At 41.0% G+C, this 21,432-nt stretch overlaps 1 protein-coding gene across 1 annotated transcript; it reads left to right on the top strand.

Annotated features, from left to right (window-relative positions):
• Nucleotides 1-213: 213 nt before the first annotated feature.
• TTC12 (tetratricopeptide repeat domain 12) lies at nt 214-20,574 on the top strand. Its single transcript, XM_033005560.2, is given in 22 exon segments — nt 214-663; nt 1,623-1,774; nt 2,405-2,435; nt 2,977-3,054; nt 3,569-3,690; nt 4,512-4,571; nt 5,525-5,596; nt 7,178-7,238; nt 7,530-7,718; nt 8,298-8,367; nt 9,499-9,517; nt 9,519-9,588; nt 10,656-10,824; nt 12,441-12,533; nt 12,744-12,807; nt 13,785-13,919; nt 14,461-14,562; nt 15,290-15,358; nt 16,178-16,279; nt 17,157-17,256; nt 19,033-19,258; nt 20,146-20,574. Coding segments are annotated over 22 exon segments (2,286 nt in total). The 5' UTR covers nt 214-437; the 3' UTR covers nt 20,222-20,574.
• Nucleotides 20,575-21,432: the final 858 nt, after the last annotated feature.

The following is a 21,432-nucleotide window of genomic DNA, read 5'->3' as shown; positions in this document are numbered from 1 at the left end:
CATCTGCAAAAGGAGGAGGTCGACGTGAGCTTTCCACAGGTCTGTTTTTACCACGTGCTCAGCATTTGCTTGTCTGCGCTCAGCACAGCGTGACGTTCAGCCACGCATACACGGTGCGCAACTCCTGCCCTGGCGCTTAGGTCGCGGTCTGTGGGCAGGCCCGGCCGTGCGCCTCCCACCGGGGAGCCACCGCCCCCTCCCGGGGACCGGCCTTCTGCGAGCTGCCCGCGGGGCCGGGAGAGGGACCCCTCGCTGCGCGCCGTGAGGCGAGGGGAGCTCGGCTCCCACCCGCAGCCGTGGCAGCTCCTGGCCCCCGCGATGCCCCGGGTCGTGCGGGCGGGGAGGAAACCGGCAGCCGGCTGTAGGCCGGGGACGGCGCTGCAGAGGCCGGGCGGGGTGGGGCTGAGGGGGACGCGAGCTCCGGCGCCGGCCGCGAAATGGCGGCCAGCGAGGCCCCGCCCCCTCGTCCGCATAGCCACGCCCCCCCCCCGCTGACGCTACGCCAGGAGCGCGGCCGGCGGCGTCGTTCCCACAGCAACGGCGCGATAGCCGCGCGTCTGGCGGCCCGGGCCCCGGGTCCCTCCGCCATGGCCGCGCCGGCCGGCGGGCAGCGGCAGCAGGATTTGGATTTCCAGGGGTTCCTCCGTCGTGTGGACGACATCAGTAAGCGTGCCGCGGGGCGAGGGCCGCGCGTGGGGAGGCGGTCAGAGATACCCGTTGTCTTCAGGAGGGGGCTGAAAGAAAAGGCGGGGCAGGTAAAAGAAAGGCGGAAAAGGAACGGCAAAGAGGTAGATTCCTGCCCACCACCCTCCCCTCGTTCCGAGTTTGTTTTAAGTGAAGTCTCCGTAGGAGCTCGGATGCCGTGAGGCTTTGCGGATACCAAGAGTTGCTTTCTAAACGGGTGGAAACGCTCAATTGCCAATGATCGACGGCTCAGACGGGATACGTTTTGAAGCACTTCTTAACTGCATTCTCGCAAGGCCGGGCGCCCCACCGGGTGGTTAGATGGTTTCTAGCGCTTTCTGCCGCCCACACGTTCCCTCCCCTGGTTCCTCACTGGCTGAGTACCACAGCGGGTACCGGCTTCCCGAACCGCCTGCCCTCACGCCTCCTCGTGTACCTGGTCACACATCGCGTGTTCATGGGAATGAACCTGGGCTCTCTCCAGGGCGGAGAAGTTAATACGCATGAGCTCATCGCACAAGCGTACTAAGAGGAAAAGTTCGAAAGTTCAGACTCCCCAAGCCTTTCGGTAGCTTCATCCCCCTAAAACCAGTTCCAAGTACTGGGTCATCACAGTTGACAAGAGGACCGCTTATCTTCTAGCCGTAGGCTAGAGACTTAAATGATTGGGAATCGCTCCCCTTATCAGTCTTGTTCTGCGAAAACAACGTTCTTTCCCTTACATAAACCTAGACATTTTTATAATGCAGAAGCAGCAAGTAGCTCTTGGAAGTGAGATGAAGTTGTATTTGTAAACGTTGCCATTGAGAAAGGCCATCCTAGTGCTTTCAAAAGCATGTGTTGTCAGAGGCGTAACAGCTCCTGGTCCTTCCAGGATCACTGGACTTGTATGTGTGTATGTATCTTTATTTTCTTTTCTGTTTTTCATCTCTTTTTAGCCAATTTACTGCAAGGCTTGAACTCCACAGACCCAGCTGTAAAGGAAAAAGCCATTGCTGAAACAGAGAAAAGGCTTCATGATCAAGAAACTAGCAAGGATGAAGAAACTAAGACTACAGTGAACAGAACAGTCATCAACACACGAGCTTCTGTAAGGGTTTTTTCCTTTTGAAGTTAAAGCTGCATGCAGTTTAGGTCTTTTAAATGCCACTAATTCACATTCCTTGCCCAGGAGAGAAGAATTTTGAACAATACTTACAAGTATGTTCTGAATATAAGTTTATTTTTTTCACTAGTTATCTTATTGGGAGGCACTTGATGTCGTGTTGCCTTTGTCTTAACAGTGCTAATAGCACAAAATACTTCTGTTGGATTTATCCAAGTTGGATGCAGGTACTGAGGTGTTCTGACTTGTAGCTTTTAGCTGCGCTTCAGGAACTTGAGCAAAACTAGGTGAAGACACAAGAGCCCTGTCATTAATTTCAGTAGGCTGTGATTCCTGCAGTAGGGTTTGAATTTCAGTGATTTGCCTCGTTAAAGAACTAAATGGAAGCTTTCCATTAATGTCAAAAATTATTAAGTCCTTACCATCCTTTGTTTAAGTGTCAGTTTGATATTCCCAGTATGCATCAATCGGGATATTTCAGATGCGCTGTAGCTTTGAACAACTTAACCACGTGTTCCTTTGCTGCTGTGGGTTTTACTAAAATGTCTGTATGTGTACATGCGTGTGCTGTGTTTCTCTCTCTTTTTTTTTTTTTTTTTTTTTTTTTTTTTTCAGGACATGGCAAATGCAGAGGCAGTGAATGCAGGTAGGACAGTGCTCCCTCTAGTATTTAGCATCTCTTTGATCTGTTTTAGCAGAGCTGGAATAAGGATTGTGGTGACTTCGTGCAAGACCTAATTCCACTCCTGCCAAAGTCGGATCTAACTTTTCTAGTGACTTTAATTCAATCAGATCTAGGAAAACACCCAAGGATCTTACCAATATGGCTGTATTTGTTCATAGGTAGGAGGTTTGTTAGTGTAGTTTGTTATATTCTGGCCTTTCATCTAAGAAGTTAGTAATCTGACTTTAAAAAGGAACACATTTCTCTCTAGAGATGAGACGCTTTAAGGCAAATATGCAAAGCCCAAGTGGTAGCATGGTCTTTATGTGTACCAGCTTGTCATTTCTGTTCCCCTTTAATTGATGAAATGTCCCCTTAATATAAATGTTATCTCTAATGCAGAGAAATTACTTGGAAGTACCTTAGGAATTACTTTTTTCTCATCTGTTGATTGATTTTAATGAAGCTTGCTCTTTCTTTTTTTCTTTTAAACTACAATACTACCAACAATCCTGGCTCAAAGATGTCTTTCTGGCAACTTTGGAAAAGGATGCAAAAGAACGAGCTAAACAAAGGAGGAGAAATGAACGCTTAGCAAATGGTAATTGCTGAAGGCTTTTCTAGCTAATGTCTTCAAAAACTACTTTGCAGGAACTGGGCTGGTTTAAGAGGCTGTCGAACTACTCTGTTATTGCCGTTCTTATGCACACCGAGACAGCGCTTTGGTTGTCTGAGACCAACGATCTTGTCCAGAGCATTGATTGGCTGGATATAACAGGGTTATATACTTCACAGAGTTGTTGCAACCTGTTTTTCTCCATACTGTCCTCCTTATGATAGGGGTTTGGGATGGAGCGAGCAAGTTTAAGTATTTCAGAGCTGGGCTGGTCAAAGACAAATGCTCAGTTTTCCCTCTGAAAGATGTATGGGGATCACGTGCACTGAAGAGCTCAAAAGTCCCTTGCAAATAATGGTTAATGAAGACATCTGCAGTGGAGCTGGATTGTAATTTTGATGATTATTCTAGCAGGAGAATATGGCCTCTGTTTCCTCAGTCACCATTTGGGGAAATAAAAGCCACATGTTATTTTGAATGCATATCTGTTGTTTTGCAGCTCTGAAAGAGAAGGGAAACGATGCCTTCAGGAAAGGAGACTATGTAATAGCTATTCAGAGATACACTGAAGGTCTGGAAAAACTGAAAGATAAGCAGGAACTTTACACAAACAGAGCACAGGTCAGCATGTAGAAATGAGCTACCACTGTACTGCTGTTAGTGTTACTTTGCTAGGATAGAACCCAAAAAGATTGTTCTATTACCTGACTGGATTTCATAAAAGGTAATATAAGTTGCATGACAGAGAGTCTTAAAAAAAGGAAGCAAACAGTTTTTCCTGGGTATCCTCCGCTACTGGGAATTAATGAGTTCTGTTTTGCTGCCATATCATCAACGGGGAGTTTTTACTGTGGCTAGAAATTAACAGCAAGACAGTGTGGATTGAAGGTTTTAATCTTTTTACAAACTTAATGGAAGATCATTAGAGGTGTAAGTTCTTCTCTCTTGATCAAAGTGTCTGAATCCCTTGTAAGCTTTGGTTCTGCTGTGGCTAGTCCTTCCTGAGGGAGTGTTCGTGCCTCCTTACTCTTGAATATGGCACAGGTGAAACCCTGCTCCTCCAGAATAAAGGGGGTGGGGTGGGAAGAATCATTCTAGTTAATAGGTTTATTTAAATGCACTGGTTTATTTGGGTTTGGGTTTTTTTTTGAGATCACTTCCACAACTGTAGGATGTTAATGTTTGCTTTGGACTCTCTACTTGCCTTGTATAATCCATACACATGTGTTGAATGTTTAGTGAGTTTATTCTAAATGAAGAACTCCAAGGAGATGGAAGACAGGTTAAGAAACAGCTGGTAATTATCTTTCAAAAATGAATGGCTAGGCAAATCAACAGCCTAATTTTATTTTTTGTAATTAGCTAATGTTTGTACAATATTTAGTGGAAGTTGTTTGAAGTATTCTAGTTCTTCTGCATGGACTCTCTTGGTTTAATTTTAGGCCTACCTGAAGATGCATGAGTATGAAAAAGCCATTGCTGACTGTGAATGGGCGTTAAAGGTAACATCAGGATTCTGTCTTTTATGATCAGGTCAAGTGCTGCTGGAAGGCAGATTTGTGTGTAACTGAGACAGCTTGCTAATGGAAATGAAAAAATATGGTGAGGTTGCACATATTCCTGAGCTAACTTGAACAGTATAAAGTAGTTAGTATTTCAGTACTGCCTGTGTGCAGAAGCTTTTCTAGCTCTTAAGAGCTTTTAATTAAAAAGTTTAAGTGATAATAAGCTATTAACTGCACACATTGGCACACAACATGTTGCCCATTATTCTAAAAAGGGAAAAGGGTCTCTTTAAGCTCACAAAGATCAGATCTGGTGGGAAGGGTAAAGATTATATAAAAAGGCAAAGAGCTGAATCCAGATTCAGTTGTGTTAGATCAGTGATGCCCATGATTACAACACAATTAACAGATTATTAATAATACTGACAGCATTATTTCAAGAAATCAGAATTTTTGATACCTAACTGATCTGGAAAAGATTACCTGATCTGTTAGTGTTGAGCTAGATGTTTCCTCAACGATTTTTTTGTGCACAGCGAATGAAAATGAGTACGTACTTCATTCCTGGCAGAACAAATCAAAAGACAAATGGAAATTTTGTTCTTACAGGAGTTCTGTGGTTATAGACTTGTTGATGCAGGCCTTAACATTGCATGAGATTCTGCTTGTATTGCCTGAAGTGCAGTTTTCTGGGAAAGATATTGGCACCAGCTGTTCTCACCTTTAACCAGACCAAAACCTGTGTTCCTTGCATAGGGAAGGAAAGTTGGTACCCAGAGGTAACAATTCAGCATCTAAACTTTAGATGCCTCTAGGAGGTGGTATGAATACCCTCTTGTGTGTTTATAGTTATTTTGTGCAGCTGTAACTATTAATCAGAAGACTGGAAAAAATACTAAAAGTTTAAGGTTTCTAATCACATAATTAATAATTTTCTTTTTTTAACACAGTGCAATGAGAAATGTATTAAAGCCTATTTTCTAATGGGGAAAGCTCACCTGGCACTTAAGCACTACAGTGACGTAAGTTGACTAAATCCTGTGGTCCTGGGACCATGTTTTGTTGTGCTTTTGATGTGATGTGGGTGAGGGAGAAATTTATGATCTTAAGAACTGGAAGAAAGAAAGTGTGTCGAGCCTTTACACTTGAGAGAAATTGTCTGTGCTTTTCAAAGACTAAGAATTCATAAATCAAGTCTCCTCTCTGCATCTTGGTAAAATAGCCTATATCCTTTACTTTGGTACACACAAACTGTAGGAGGACAATTCTGTGTAACTGTGTCCATTTGTAGTCTAATCAACCTCAAAAGAAATTTTCTATTCAGTATACGTAGTTTATCTGGTGGGAATTTGTCACTACTTGGCTGTTAGAGACCGAGACAGCAAGATTTACACCAGTGCTGTGAGGAGTCTAGACTGGGTTAGTGTTTGGGGAGTCTGCAAGGGTTGTGTATATGCTCAGAGAATCCCATGTCTAGCACTTCTGTTGAAGTGGTTCAAGACTGATATTAACAATATGTGCTCAGGGAAGTGGTAGTGCTGGAAGTGCCACGTTTCATCTCTGAAAAGGATCAGAATGAAGGAGTGTTCTTGTCAAGTACTGCAGACTCTTGTGATTGCAGTCTACTAGCAGTGACTACATTTCCCTCAAAGAGACAATTGAGTAAAACATGTTTTGCTTTTTTATCCTGAGTTTCTCTGTGCAGCAGGCGTTTCTGCATGTAACTAAGAAATGACTGCATGTCACCTGTGGATAAGAAAAATCTCTAAGTATTTAAAGCTAAGTGAACTGTTAAGATGAAAGATGCTAGTAAGTGATACAATTTTTCTTCCAAGATCCTAGCGAAATGAATGTCAAACAGAAGATTTAATTCTGCATTTCGTGTGTGAAAACCTAATGGAAGCATATATACTGTTAAAATAATGGAACATTCTATTAAAAAAATACTTAAGCTTGAAATAAAGATGTTTTAGTACAAACCTGACCCTTCATCTTCAAAAATAATAATGAGCCTGAAGAGGAGATCAGGCAAGCTCAAAGGTATTTCTGATCCTGTCAGAAACTACTTCACCAGAAATAACTGTAGAGCATGGACAATCCAAGTCTACATCAAATTCTACCTTGAGGGGTTCTTGGCAGCTTCATCTGTGAAGAAGAGTCTTTCCTCTTGCAAGCTTGGTGATCAGTTTAATTCTGAGCGTACACTCAAGATACGCAAATTGCACAAACAGAAGCTAAAGATAGAAGATGCACATGGCTGATCCCTGCTGACAGTTACAGTTCCTGCAGTTTTAATGCTATAGCTCGTTTTCTGTTTTCTCACTGGAAGTTTGCTTTTTTGGTCCTACTAGTATGTCTCTAGGTTTGTACTTGAAATTTTCCTTTACTTTGAAATAGCAGGCAGATGTAGGGACTGAGAATAATATTTAGCTTACACTTTGAATAATTAAAGTTTTGACTTGTGTGTCTCCATAAGTTTTATTTTTCACACTTAAGTACTGTGGCCCAAGAACTTTTTAGCTTGCACAGGATGATTGTGACTAGGATATATCATCTTCCCATTTTTATCTTAAATTGAGAGCCCGTTTCTTTTTTTTGTTAAGTCCAGGCAGTGTTACGAGAAGATCTTGCAAATTGATCCTCAAAAGGAAAGCCTATTTAAAGGTAAGGAGTATAAATTTTTACACTGCCATCCTTTGTTTTCTGATCAAGATGGAACTTAATCAAAACCGCTGTTCTGCTCTTCAGAACTTTTGATAGAGTCTCTTCACGCAGCTTTCGTTTCTGATTGTTTCTTCTTTAAGCTCTGTTTCACTCACTAGAGCTGTGAGTCATTCTGTACATCTGTATGTAGAAGATAGTGCTGTCTCTGTCATGGACTCAACCTTGGTTTTTTACTTGAAACTTGACCGTATCAAAACATTTAACTGCCGTGATTTTCTTCTGATTTCCAAGATTGCATGAAGGAGGTAAACTTGGAGGAGAAAAGAATGAAAGATGAAGAGAGAGCAATGAAGGAGGTTGAGTCTGGAAAGCTTGCTGCTCTGTCCATAAAAGAACTGCTGCAGAAACTTGATAGGCCTGACCAGAATATCCTCTACTATACAGGAGGGATCAGACTTTTGACAGGAGCCATGAAAGGCTGTAAGTATTTGATGCAAAGGTTGTTGATCATGGTAGTTGTAATCCAAGTAGATGAATACAAGTGGAGTAGTTTTTAAAGGAACAAGAAAGACTATTCCTATATTTAAAACATAAAATCAGCAGTGTTTGATATTTCAAAATTTATGGCCAGTAAATATTTACACATATTTTTTTAGATCTAGACTGATGTTATAGCTGAGCTGTCAAGACTTCTTACAGATTTGGGTCCCTGAAGAGCTGTTTAATTTCTTTAGAGCTATTCGTAATTCTTTGTTAAAGCATATTGATTTGCAAAGCCAGTCTCATGTTTCAGTCTTCCTAAAAAGCCTTTAACTTGAAGTCAATTGTTCTTTACAGCACCAGGCATGAATTAGAGCAGTCCTCAGCTTCAAAGCTGCTTCTACTTCAAGTATCATTCTTGGAGTTTTTCCGCTCCTTTAATGATGTTCATTCCCCAAAGCTGTTGATCCAGTGACCTTTTCTTTTAACACTGTGTTATAGAAGAGCAGGAGTCTGCCTTCAGTGATACATTAGCCAGATGGATCATAGAGCTGATTTGTTTATCTCTACATTTTTCAGGCACTGAGCAAACTTTATTTAGAACAAACAATGGATTCAGTATCCTCAAAGACAATGAGATTGTAAGACGGTAAGAGCTCTCCAAAGGAAAACAGTAGGGTGTTACAGCATGAGGAAGTGAAAATATTGGTTTCAAGAAACACAATCACCTCTTGAAATGCAGATGGAATGATCAAAAGATAATGTAATAACAGATTTTAATGTCTGAATGGACTGACTTATACTGACTCTTAAATGAACAGTACTCTCTTAGATGCAGTGAACAGAATTAATGAATTTCTACTTCTGGTTCCTATTTCTGTACAGTTACCCTACCTTTCATGGTGAGGGCAGGTTTTTTTTACAAACTTAATATAAAAGAACATCTGAAAGCACTTAGCTGCTTTAAGTATACCTGCCTAGACTCCCTGGTGTTATTAATTGCTATCAGTAAATATTTGGCCATATAGCTCTGTAATGTAATCTGTGAAACTCTCTAATCTTGTCATCAGGGAAGAGGATCATCTCTGGGGACCTGTGTCTTGTGCTGCTGTTTTTTCTTGACTGCTATTATAGTGCATTTCAGTAATCAAGAAACAAACCTGACCAATATTTATCTGTATTGCTTTACGAACTTTGTCTTTAGAGGGATCTCTTATCTAAATGTGTATTTGAGTCAAGTTCAGTTAGATAATGGAAATGAGACATGCAAAAGATGCAGTTTGAAAGTTTTACACAGTTGGTTGAGAACAGCATGATCTGGTTGAACAGGGCAAGAGGGCTATTCTTTAAGGTTGTCAGTGGGACTGCAGCATAGAGACTTCTTTAGGTTTCATCAGTATTTTGGGTGTTGGCTGTAAACAGACTTAAGAGGTGAAGCACTTCAAAATTTGCACAAAGTTTTTAGGCCCTGGCTATTCACAACTATTTCAGTGCAGAACTGAATTTGTCACCTCTGTTGTGCTGTGCAATGCCTGTATAGGGTCTGTGTGTTGAAGGTAGAGCTAGTCGATCATAAATCTGATCTCAGGGGAGGTCTTCTGGAAAACAAGGCTGATAGTCCTAAAAATGTTTAGCTAATGAGCTGGGGTTTGAGCTTATGAGCTGAAGTGTTCATGTGGCACATCATCATCTCTATAGGGCTTTGCTGGTTTTCTTAGCCAAAGAGCTAACTGTTTGATCTGTCCTTTGCTCTTCTTACAATCTAACTTTTCTAATTTAGGGGCTTCTGTGCAGAGAGAAAAAAACACTGCTGAAGTGGATCTATCTGTTTCTCTTCTCATCCTTTGGCAAGCTGTCTGCGCTGGGAATGGTAAAACTATGTAATCAACATTAATCATTGTTAATGTATTGTTAATATGGCACTTGCTATGTCTAAAATTATTGTTTGGCATGAACATCATTTTCCCAGAGCACTTGGGTCTAAACCTTATTGTAGATGAAGTTTAACAGGTCAGATGCAAGTGTCAGTGGTACACTGCTAGTAGCAAGCACAATTTTAGCAGTTATGTGCACCATGAGATGAAATTTTCAGTCTATTGCTGTGAGCGTTTTAAGTCTACTGAAGGGGTGGAAAGTAAATTCCCTGTGATTATTGCTACTCTTAAGATAATATCACTTGTATAATTTTTCCTTTTTTTAAAGCAGTTATGCCAGCGAAAAGCAATGTTTTATAGAAGTGCCATTAGAGAAGCCTGAATTCATTTGGCATTCACAATCAGTAGTCATTGGACAGGTTGCCCTTGTCTCTGTTTCTAGGGAGTATACACACAGATGAGAAATAGGCTAGGGTGGTGGTGGGTGATAAAGTGGTGCAGAGTGCCACACAGGGAAAAGATGGAGTGCTTGGTGTCAGTGTCTGTGACTTGTATCAGGATCCACCTGATGCCCAAGAGAATATTCATGCTGCAGGGTAAGGGCAAACCCCATTTTATATTCTGCCTATAGGTAGTTAGCAGTAAATACAGAGTAATGTTCAGGCTTGTGTGGCTTACCTGTTTGTTCCTGAGCAGCCTAGACCCTAGCAGTTTGCAGGCAGCTGATAGAGTGAGGAGCACTTTGTGCTCGCAGTTCTGACGGCTCTGTGTTTGAAGAAGCACTTGGTGTCTGCGAAGGTAGCATGTTGCTAGTGAGAGTAGAAATTCAAACACCAATGTATGTGTTAAAGTAATGGAGCTGAGAGAAGAGAAGATTAGTGGGTGTTCTGCCTTACCAATGCTCTGCAAGAGTGTTATGTAGGATGAACACAGCAGAGTGAATGAGCATGTTAGCAGATGAAATAAAGACGTTAAACCTGTTAAATCAGCACCTAGGAGAAAAAAATGAGAGTAATGGGGATGCCATTGTGTGACATTGCTCTTAGATTTTCTCTTTTTTCAGACGAAAATCAGCATCTTCTATTGACTCACACTGATGTGAATGCACAGCTGCCAAAACTGCTTTCTTCTGGGGTATTGGAGATCCAAAAGGAGACACTGGCACTGATTTCTCTTTATTCAGAGCATGAGAATGGGAGGAGACTGCTGGTCAGGCACCAGGACCTAACCAAGTAATAAATACTACCTATACCTCTGAAGAATTTCCTTAATGCCGGGATTCACAGGTGTTTGGTTGACACATGTTCAGAACTCATCCCACTAGCACCAAGGTGACAGGTTTTCTGAAAGGAACATAATGACATTGAGACTTCTGTCCTTGAGGGTTAGGCCTAGCCAAGCAAAAGTAAAAGTTGGGTGTATGGGGAAAACTTTGTCATCTGTAGTACCTGTATCTGCAGATGCCTGAAACAAAGTAGAAAGGGCTTATTCCTGAGGATGCACCTGTAATTGTGTGGCATAGTTACCTTCTTTAAACCAGTGTGTGTTTGTCTAGCACTCAATCAGGAGCTTACGCTGTTGTCTCTTAACAGCTCATGGTTTCAAGCTGCGACTCTCTCCATTTGATAATTGGTATTTATGATTATTCACTGTTACCACGACTCACTGAGTGGAGAAAGAAACAACAGTATTGCCTCTATCCTGTTACCCTGCTATTTCCTGCTAGAGTTAAGTGGAGGAGAAATTTGAATTTACTGGTTTGCACAACATGGTTTGAAATAATGGATGAACAGAAAAGATTCTCCAACAGTTGTACACACTTCACTATGTTGTACACAACATTAATCCAGAGACATTTTTCCTTGGAGGAAAGGTTAAATAAATGAGCCACATCTGAGAGGATGCTTTAAAAAGGCAGATAATATCACTGTGGCGTCTGAAAAATCTTCTGTCAACTTCTGAAAGAGTTCCTGGGCCTGACTGCTTGAAAAGAGTTAGGATGTTCAGAAGGTAAAATTGCAGATATTGAGTTTCTCAGCAGTTGGGCTCATCATCAAAAAGAAATGAGACTGTAGAATCTTTTACTGTGCTACAACGTTGGAGAAGAGTGGCAGAGAATTTCAGCTCAGTAGAGGAGCATCTGGAAACCCCAGCACATGTCTGCAGATGTCTTACTGTTCAACAGAGCTTATGGGTTCACAGCTGAGGTCCTGTGAATTGCATGCAGTTCAAATCCCACGGGCACAAGCACGCACTACTCCAAAAGCTCAAAAGGTGAATGGTATGATGCTTTTTTATTCAGGCAGGAGATTATTTTTTCTTTGCTACTGTAAAGCTTTTTAGTTAAACCCCTCCAAAGACTGTTGGGTTTGCTTAGCGTGTTCTTTTAAGCCATGCCAGCATCAACACTGACATTCCCTGCAGGCTCTCACAATCTGTTGAAGCTGTTCATTACTGGGCTGTGCTGACGGTGTTCTTGGTCCTGACTTGCATTCTACTCGTCTGTCTCTAAGATGTTCTCCAGCAGCGAAGCAGCTTAGCTTCAAATGTCTGTGAGGCTTACATGCTCAAGAAATGTTCTAATGCTGACAGAAATTGGTATATCAGTTAAAATCATTGTACTCGTGGAAGGAGGGACAATACTGTGAGAGAATCTAGTGCCAAAATATTGTTCTAATGGCAGTTAGGTGACTATGTTTGGAGGGCCTTGTGTATCCAGCTTAGTCAAAATCCTACTGAACACAAAGGAGTTTAAGATGATAAATTCTGTTGGTACACTTAAAATACAATTTTGATCTTTAACAATTAAACCAAAGCTGACATAAATTTTTTGGTTTTTTAATAACAGGTGGCTGCAGATTTTGATGACGTTTGTCAACAGCACTGATGCCAGGGCTAGCAGTGCCATGAACATACTATCTGATTTAACTGAAGAGGAAGGGTAACTTAAATTTCTTAATTCATTTTTATAAAGTTGTACTCTGAAATGTACTAAATGAGCCTAGTGATAGAGACTCTTGGACTTCTTTGCCGTCAGGTACATTGCTGTCTGATGTTTACCTTGTCTTTATGTTGCTGTTGTATTGCCTTTATCTGTCATTTTTGTCTAAAGCTGTAGTGGCCAAATATGTCTGTCTTTATCCCCCAACAGGTTCAAAACCCAGTGTCGTGTCATGTTTGCCACAGTTGTTTTACCTTTATTCGCCCAGTTGCTGGTATGAAAGATCTGTTTCTCTATTTCTGTTTTACTTTTGTGTAACGTGTCTTCTCACCCCTCTTTCCAGTTTTATAGCCAGTTGCTTTTAGACGGAACCCCTCTGTGGTAGAACTGCAGTAGTCTCTAGTTCTGTAGGTATAAGAAATCCAGTTTTGTCATACACTTTTCTCAGGAAAATGTTCTTTGTCTCCGTTACTTGGTGCTTAGTTTCTAGACATTAGTAGTTTTATATTCAGTGAAACCTCTGGACTTGGTTGTGGATTCCCACTGGTAATCTGTCAGGCCAGGATTTCACCCTCAGCTTTGTGCTACGTTCTCCTTAATGTGACTTTAATCCACTCTTACCAGCTGGTCACATCTGAGATAGTGACTTTTTCTGTTTCTTTCTAATCTGAGAGATCGAGGTAAAGAGATTACATTAGGTCACAAGGTAAAGATGTTTAGTAGTTCAGATTCCTTTCCTGGTTATCATTGATTTAAACTACACACTTACAATACTGTTGGTACAGAAACCTGTGCTCGGGAAGAGGGAAGATAACAGGAAGATTGATTCTGTTGCAGAATGGCAGCTATATCTGGAAAGTAAAATACTTCCACTTCTCCAAACGAGCACCAAGGCAATGCAATCATTATAGTATTTTTATGTATCTTGTTGCTTTCTCCTGTTGAACATACTTCACTGGAGTTACAGCTGCAGCAGAGGCTTTTCTGTTCTGTGACCTAAGTGATAGCAGGAAATACTCAGTCAGATTAGGGACCACAGAAGCCAGTCAGTTTTTCCCAAGACTCTTAAAATGTCATCGGGAGGCTCATTGTGAAAATGAGGGTGATTTGCCAACTTTGGACAGTTAGGATTTAACATATGTGAGAGAGGTTCTGGAATCCCATTTTCCATTGCCTGAGGGATAGGAACGCATATTTGTTGTTTCCTTGTCGTTTGTTCTTAATTTATTGTTTCACACTTCTGTTTTTTAGACCTCTGCCAAGCTGGTGAACCAGGCAGCCCTTGCCCATTGCATTGGCATAATGGGGAATCTGTGTGCAGATGTAGTCATTCGAATGCAGATGGCTGAGTCCAAAGAGTGCTGGCAAGCATGCCTAAAGCTTGTGGTAAAGAAACTTGACAGCTCCCTAGAATAGTGTTTTCAGCCCTATCTCCTGTGGAAATCACACTTGTGTGATCATGTTTATCTGCCTCCCCTAATAGCTCTGAACCCTTGACTGAGATCTTTCAAATCTGGTAGTCAAATGAAGGTCTCAGAGTGGTCCATTGTTCACACAAGTTGTGGATCGATAGGTGGGTGGAGGAGAATGAGCGGTCCCTTATTGTAAGTGGTCCCTTTCAGGATGAGGATGCGGTATGAACTCAGTCACCAAACTAAAGAACTCAGAGGGTGGGAAACAATGTCGTTGACTGCCTAAACATCAGAAGTTTGGAGTGTATGGCTTTAGATACCAAAGTGAAATAAATACAAGAATGCATCTGTATCAGAAAGGCATCATTAGCTCTGGTGCTCACAGGATTTTTCCTTCCTGTTCATGGTGCATCAGGGAAACGCAGATGCACCATGTAAGTACACACATGGAAGACTGGGGAAGTGCCTATTCTGAACCTCTGAATTGATTGCACTCTTCTCTCCTTTGTACACAGGATGAATGCTTTGATGTCAGAACACTCAAATACCAGGGATGTTTGTTTGCAGTACTGGGCCTAATGATGAATTTACTACTCGAATCAAATGCGATCATCCAGGTATACAAGATCTGTGAACATTCTTTGGTAATGTTCTTAGAATCACTTCCTCAGAGATTCAGAATTGCTTGAGCAGTTAGAGCATCCTCCTCCCTTGTCACTGTAAATGGGCCTGATGCAAGTCACTGAAGTGATACCAAAACATTCAACTAGGATAGGTGAGGGAATGATCATGGAATATTGTGACCTTGCAGTCTGTACAGGGAAAAAGCTTGACTGCGTTAGATGGATGTAGAGTTCTCTTTCACATCAAGAATGCTGAAGCACTTAAAGACTGCCAACCTTGGATTTTACTGATGTTTAAAGTTATCATTAAGTGTAGCTGACAATTTAAATAAGCTAAAAAGTGGGGGGAAAAAAAAAAAAAAGAAAATGTTCTCCCCCACCCCTCCATCCCTCATATATACAGTAATGAGAAAAATACAGTGTAAAGCACATATAGTACCTTTCCATAGTGGTATAAATGTTTTGTTTGGCATAAGTCTTCAATTATGGGATATTCTTACGTGTTTGGCACATTTCAAAATTAATTAAAACTAAGGATCCCATCACGAAGGAAGAATTTCTTAAGTTACATCTGGGTGCTGAAGTGTTAGTAACTTACTGCCATGTGTGTCCTGGTCTCCATTGGATTCATTATTGTAGAGTACTTTGTCTGTTAACCCATTTCTGCTCTAACACTTCTCAGAAATCAGCTGGACCTGAGTTTTTCACATTGTTGTTTCAGGACTTTGCTGTGCACATAAGTGGCAGGTGCATGTCTCTCCTTGGGGATAAGGATGGAAGGATTGTGACAGTAAGTGGGCTGTCTACGGACTAACAAAATATTGCATTAGCTGAACTGACCCGAACACTTCAGTGCAAACTGCTGCCCTGTGCGAGTCTGTACATTAGGCTTCAAAGCCTAAAACAGTCATAGTTTTTACTAGTAAAGAACTAATATACCAGTTATATTATTCAGTTTCTTACGTTGTTTGATGCAAGGGGTTCTCGATGCTCGCTTGAAAGCTACTTAATAGAAGCTTTTACAAATCATTTCATCCTTAGGATGGTTTTCAATATAAAACTGATCTAGAAGCAAAGGAGTAAGAATGATTTGGTTGTTTAGCAGCTGTTGCTTTTTACTGTTCTCGTATAGAAATCATACCTAGGAGATTGTGCTCCTATTAATGGCGTGTAACTCCCACAGATAGCTGTTATTCAAGGCAAGTGGGTAGGAACACATGTGGACTCAGAGTCCCTGCACCTCTCTGAACTCACATGAATCGTTCTGATCTGTTTTACCTGACTCAGTACCAGCAGTGCTGGGTTGGTTTCTGCTAGAAATTTGTTTCAATCAATAAACATACAGGGAGTTGTCCTGATATCAGTTTGGTCTCATCTCGCTCTACACTGAGTCTTTAGAAGCTGTGCTGAGTTCAGTTTCCAGTAAGCAATAAAAAGGCCACGTCCTAAAGATGTTCTTTGTTATATTTCTGTAAATTTCTCCTTTTATCACTTTAATTACTTTGCTTTTATTCTGTAAAAACAAAATAATTTGAAAACTCCTTACAGTTGTCTAGGCAAATAAACATTCTTTTTTTTTTTTTTTCTCTCACACGGTTTTCTAATTAAGAGAGCCATTGGAGTGCTAAGTCGCATCCTGCCAGCATCCTCCTTGGCAGTGGAAGAAGTAGTGAAAGAAGGGGTGGTGAAGAAGATGATCAAATTCTTGAAAGTAAACTAATTTAACAAAAATCACTTTATTTCTGCTTCTCTTGTCCCTTAAGAAAACCATAGTTGCCCCTATGTTTAGCCCCCTTTTCCTAGGGAAAAGACCTGTACAGTCACTCTGGCTGCACGCTGGCTGCATCTGTGTTGTCCATTGTAACAGTGCTCTCAAGCTTAATTTTAACCTAGGTAGCCAGTTTGGAGACTAGACTGCTTTCTGTAGTCTGGTCCATAGCTCAGATTTTTCAGTTGTTTTTGTGTGAGCCAGATGCCTGTGCACAGCTCTGCTTGCAGAGACTTGCAAATTCAAGAATCCACTACTGCAGGCCCAGATGGAGGATTAAAGCTTAAAACTGGCGTGATGTAATTTGGACCACTGAAAAGCAATGGAGCCCTTCCCACTCTTTATCAGTGAGTGCTGAATCAAGCTTGGGAGCAAATAATTATGCATATGTTAGTTTGTAGACGCTGTTTTGCTGTATAGCTGCGTATCTAGCAGAATGTGTATCCACCCAGCCTGATGTAGATTCCTCAGATTTGCTATGATGCTTATAAAATTAGTCTCAAAAAAGCTTGTGGCACTCAGCTTGGCTCTTGGAACTAGCAAGCATCAGAGGAGTTAATAGTTGGAAAGGAATTGGGCTCCGGACATTCAAGGAATTTTGGATGCTTGCTACGGGCAGGAAAGAGATGGTTCTTGTGTCATTTTCAATCTGTGTTCATCTTGAGATACATACTTAACAGAGGCCTTAATTTGGTATTTGGGCGTAGGCATAAGGAATACCTAACTATATCCATGGTAGCTGAGCTATTCTGTAACCTTAAGTAAGTTGGGGTACGAACTGTGTGTTTATTAACGTGTGCATTACTCTAATCAAATCCAGGCTGGAGGAGAGATCACATCCAGTTACGGTATAAAGACCCTTTCCATCTGCACCAGAAGTAACAGACAGGCTCAAGAAGATCTAGTGAAGTCAGATAAAAGTAAGCGACAACTTCACTAATTGAATACTGAATGCAGGGATGTAATCTTAGTATCATCCAATTACTTTTTTTCCCTCTAGAATGGAACTGAACACTGGGTTTTACTCTTGCAAGACGTTAGCCATGTTTTCTGAGTAATGTGCCATTTTACCTCCTGAAATAGTGCTTAATGAGCATTAGCTCTGTGTGGCTGGAAATAGGCACATCAGATAATGAGCCTGAGTTATAGAAACTGCACGTTAGCCTAGTAAAATGGCCTGATGTGCTTTTTCAGGGCCAGAAGTATGTGTATTTTGAAAGCAGTGCTTGTAAACTGTAACTGAATTGGGTTGTGTTTTGTGAAGTTAATAGCTAAAATAAGAAACTGCATTTAGACTCCTTATTTCCAGAGGTTGAGGCTGTTTATAAATTCTTTCCATTTAAATGTGGGTATTTGGCCTGGTATTAAAAGGAAATGGATATGGAGATAGTGACAATATCAGACCAAGTGTCTTGGGGTATTTTCAAGTATATTCACTCTAGCCATGCGGTATAACACTACTTAGATTGCTTTAAAATCCCAGTTCAATTAATGCTAATGTTATGACAACAGAGAATACTGAAGTTTTATCTAAATGGTTAAACCTGTCAAGAAGCTGTCAGTTCCCGTAGTTCAACTTGAACCCTAAGGATTTTCACTCATTAAAAGCCTCTCAGAGCATCATCTTCCTTTCATGCACCCTGTATTAGTTTCACTGTCATCTGTAGATGAAGCTTTAATTTTTCATATATAACACTTCACTCTCATTCTTTCCTCCAAAACTAATCTTGTGGGTACTAATCTTGTGAGAAGTCACTATTCCTTATTTTTGTCATCTGTTTGCTAACCCAGACATTGGCCTATTGCTAGGAACCTGTTGGAATCGTGCTGTAGTCCCATGACATTAAATTGCATTCCAGCTGGGCCACTTAGTTCAGCTTCTGCACCAGCCACTGTTGCTATCTGGAGCAGCACTGCCTTTTCAGAAGATACTATTGCAGCAGAAAAGGTGGGATGTGACCTGGAAGAACAGATGGGGCCATGAAAGAAAACCAAAGCAAACTTACGTAACCCCCAAGGAAACTTCATGCATGTGAAAGCCATGGCTGTATTTAATTTAGAAAGTGGCCTATCTGAATGTTTCTAGGTTCTGTAGCCTGAGATGTTGCTGCTGCTTACAGATACCAGCAAGAGCTAGACAACTCTTTGTCAAGAGAATAGACAAAATACTCTGCTGCTGTACATTAGTGTAGGTTACAGAGGTAGATGAGCTGAGCTGCTTTACTTCAGCTAAGGATATAATAGCAAGCTTATTAATCTTTCTTTTTTTCAGCTGTTCTTTCCACAGCAGCATTTCTGTCTTAAGACGTTTAGCTTGGCCCTATAAAGGCTCTGCTCTGTGCTTGCCCAGCTCATACGGTGGGGTGCAAGGCCAGTACAAGATCTTGATCAGCAAAAGTGTCACATGTTCAGTTTCAGAGAAATATTAAACAAATGCAGAAACAGAGGCTCCATGCTAAAGAACCTCTTCAAGTGTGGATTCAGTTTTGTGAGAAAGACATCTGGGCAGGTGAAGCTGAGACAGCATCCTGAATCCTGAACCTTGCTATGAAATTCCCTCACTCCTCTCGGTTTTCTAGAAAAATGCCCAACATGGAACAGTGCTCACTTGCTAATAGTTTAGGTAAAAACAAGAGAAATATCAGTGCTACTTGAAGAAATCTGCGTGCATTCTGTACAATTAATCTTTCCCCCAGGGTTCAGTGTGCTGCTGAAGCTCTTGGACTCAAAGAATGAAATGATTGTGGGAAATGCTGCTTTCTGCCTTGGCCAGTGCCTTGCAGTTCCTGGAGCAGCGATGTCCTTACTGAATTCCAGTGTTGTGATGATTTTGTTGAAACATGCTGGTGGTGATGCTACAAGAACTTCAGTGCAGGAGAATGCAGCAATTGCTCTCGGGAAGCTTTGTGTTGCTGAACCAAGGTATTGTGAAAAAGAATATTGGTCTCCTGCACCATCTGGTTGTTATTGGGTGATAAGTCTTGAAAAACTGACCAATGTAAGTTGATTCTATTCCTAGAGCAAGCAGGTACAGGGTGGGTGATTAGCTTATATAAATAGTTCATGAAATCTATTACTCTTTCTCTAGCTGGAATTCCTACTTGTGGTACTGTCCCCACAGTTCTGCTTTAGGGCTCCTGTGTTGTTAGTTGTCTGTCTAACATGTTTCAAAGAGCTCATTTTGCATTCCTTTCTGATGTTAACCTGTGCTGGAAGAATGGAAGGAGGAGTGATGTTATAAGTTGGTAGAGGTCAGAGCAATAACGAGAGCAAAATAAAAGTACAAATGTCAGCCAAGAATGTCTGCTACTGCCTGCCAAGAGTATGCCAAGCTCTAGCTAGATGCAAACTGTCAACTGGATCTTGAACTGTATTGCAGAGGAACTGAGTTCAACTTGTTAATATACATCCTGAGCCACTGCAGAAAGCAAGGGATAATGCTTAGGTTCCAAAAGTTTAAGTACCTTGCTTCTGCTGGAGACACCAGATGAGTGGTAGAGAAAGTATCTGCTCTGAGACTTTCAAAACACTCCAGAGATAGAAAAGGGAAACACCTTATTTTCTTAGTTTTGTTAATTTGAAATGCCACCTATTTGAACAGTTGTCATGTATTATTTAGAACTTTCATTTTCCTTTTTGGTGGGGAAAAGTAATCCAGAAACTCTTTCTTATGCTACTTTAGGAGGAATTTATCAAATGTAGCATTAAACATCCTTGACAGTTTGAGCATGATGCATAGCAGAGCAGTGGAAGCTTAAAACTTTTATTGGTAGTCGTCTTATTCCCCCAGCTTTCTCTTGTCTTTTCAGGCATATTTTTCAACTGCGGAAACTCAATGGACTGGCCATCCTGAACTCTTCCATGAAATACGTGCATAGCATCTGAATTTGAGAGCTTTGAAACATGCTGTTAATATCACTTGCTGTTGAGTATTTTCTTTTTTTCTTCCTAACTCAAAGCATATCAACTTTTCAGTCCCTTTTCAAAGTTTTTGCTGGTCCTCCATAGAAGCCAGTAAAACAGTATCAATATAAGTACCAGGAGAAAGAATTTAATGTATTCTCTAGGCTAACGACTAAGATAACAGCTTGCATTAAGCTTGTCTTTGCTTTAATAAATTATGTTGCCCCTTCTTGCTGGCAAGTTCCTTGCTGGTTAATCACTGACCGAAGCCTAGTCTACTTTGGGTCCGGTACCCAGTGTATTAGAAGACAGTAGAAATAAATTATAAATTGCGAGTTGTGACTTTGAAGAATTTTTTTTTTCTGCCGTACACTATCCTCTGGTGGCTAGATAGTTATTCGGCATTGCATTTTGATTTGGGGGTGGGCTACAGTGGTGGCCCCCAGTGAGAAGCTTCTCAAGGCTGTCCTGGCTCCAGGTTGGACCTCACACTTTGCTTAAACCTCATACTTACCTGCTTAAATATGTTGATCTTAATTTAACTAAGCGCTCAGTCTTAGTGATAACTTAAAACAATGAGGCTTGTATATGAATTATGGGCTGTTTATTGTAGTAGCAATACACTTACTGTCTTTGTAAATTTAATGGTATCCCTTGGTCCTTTACTTTTGCGTGGAGTAAGAACGGTAGCTGACCTTTGTGACGTACCTTCTCATGGCCGCTTCTGTTCATCTGATCTCCTCTGCAGTTACTCATTTGTTAAACAGTAACACAAACAGCACATCCTTCTAGCACTCTGGAGAGGTCAAAAATTAATTACTACTTACAGCAAGTGTAATGTGAAAAGAAGGCAGTAATGAATTCCTCTTACGAGTTCTTCCAAAAAGGCAGTTTCAGATGCTTCTGGAAAGCATATCCACTGAAGACTGTGGTGGTGGTGCTAACAGAACAACAGCGACAGTACTGCTGGTGGAAGCCTGTCAAATTTAACGAATAGTCTCTTTGCAAATAAACAGATGCACATAAACACAAATCTATAGTAAAAGCTTGTAGAACTTAGACTAGACAAGGACTTTGGCCATACATACAATACTTTTTTTTTGCCTTGGTTTTGAATATGGGGAAACAAAAGAATATATTACATTTCTGTGAAGCAGCACAGGCCGGTCATGTTTGACTTTAAAATGGCTCTT

Source organism: Tyto alba, unplaced genomic scaffold (assembly GCF_018691265.1).
Source record: "Tyto alba isolate M040663 unplaced genomic scaffold, T.alba_DEE_v4.0 Super-Scaffold_32, whole genome shotgun sequence".
In the NCBI taxonomy this organism is placed as follows: domain Eukaryota; kingdom Metazoa; phylum Chordata; class Aves; order Strigiformes; family Tytonidae; genus Tyto; species Tyto alba.
The sequence above is the reverse complement of the archived record's forward strand: the minus strand, read 5'-3'. Positions and strand labels throughout refer to the sequence as shown.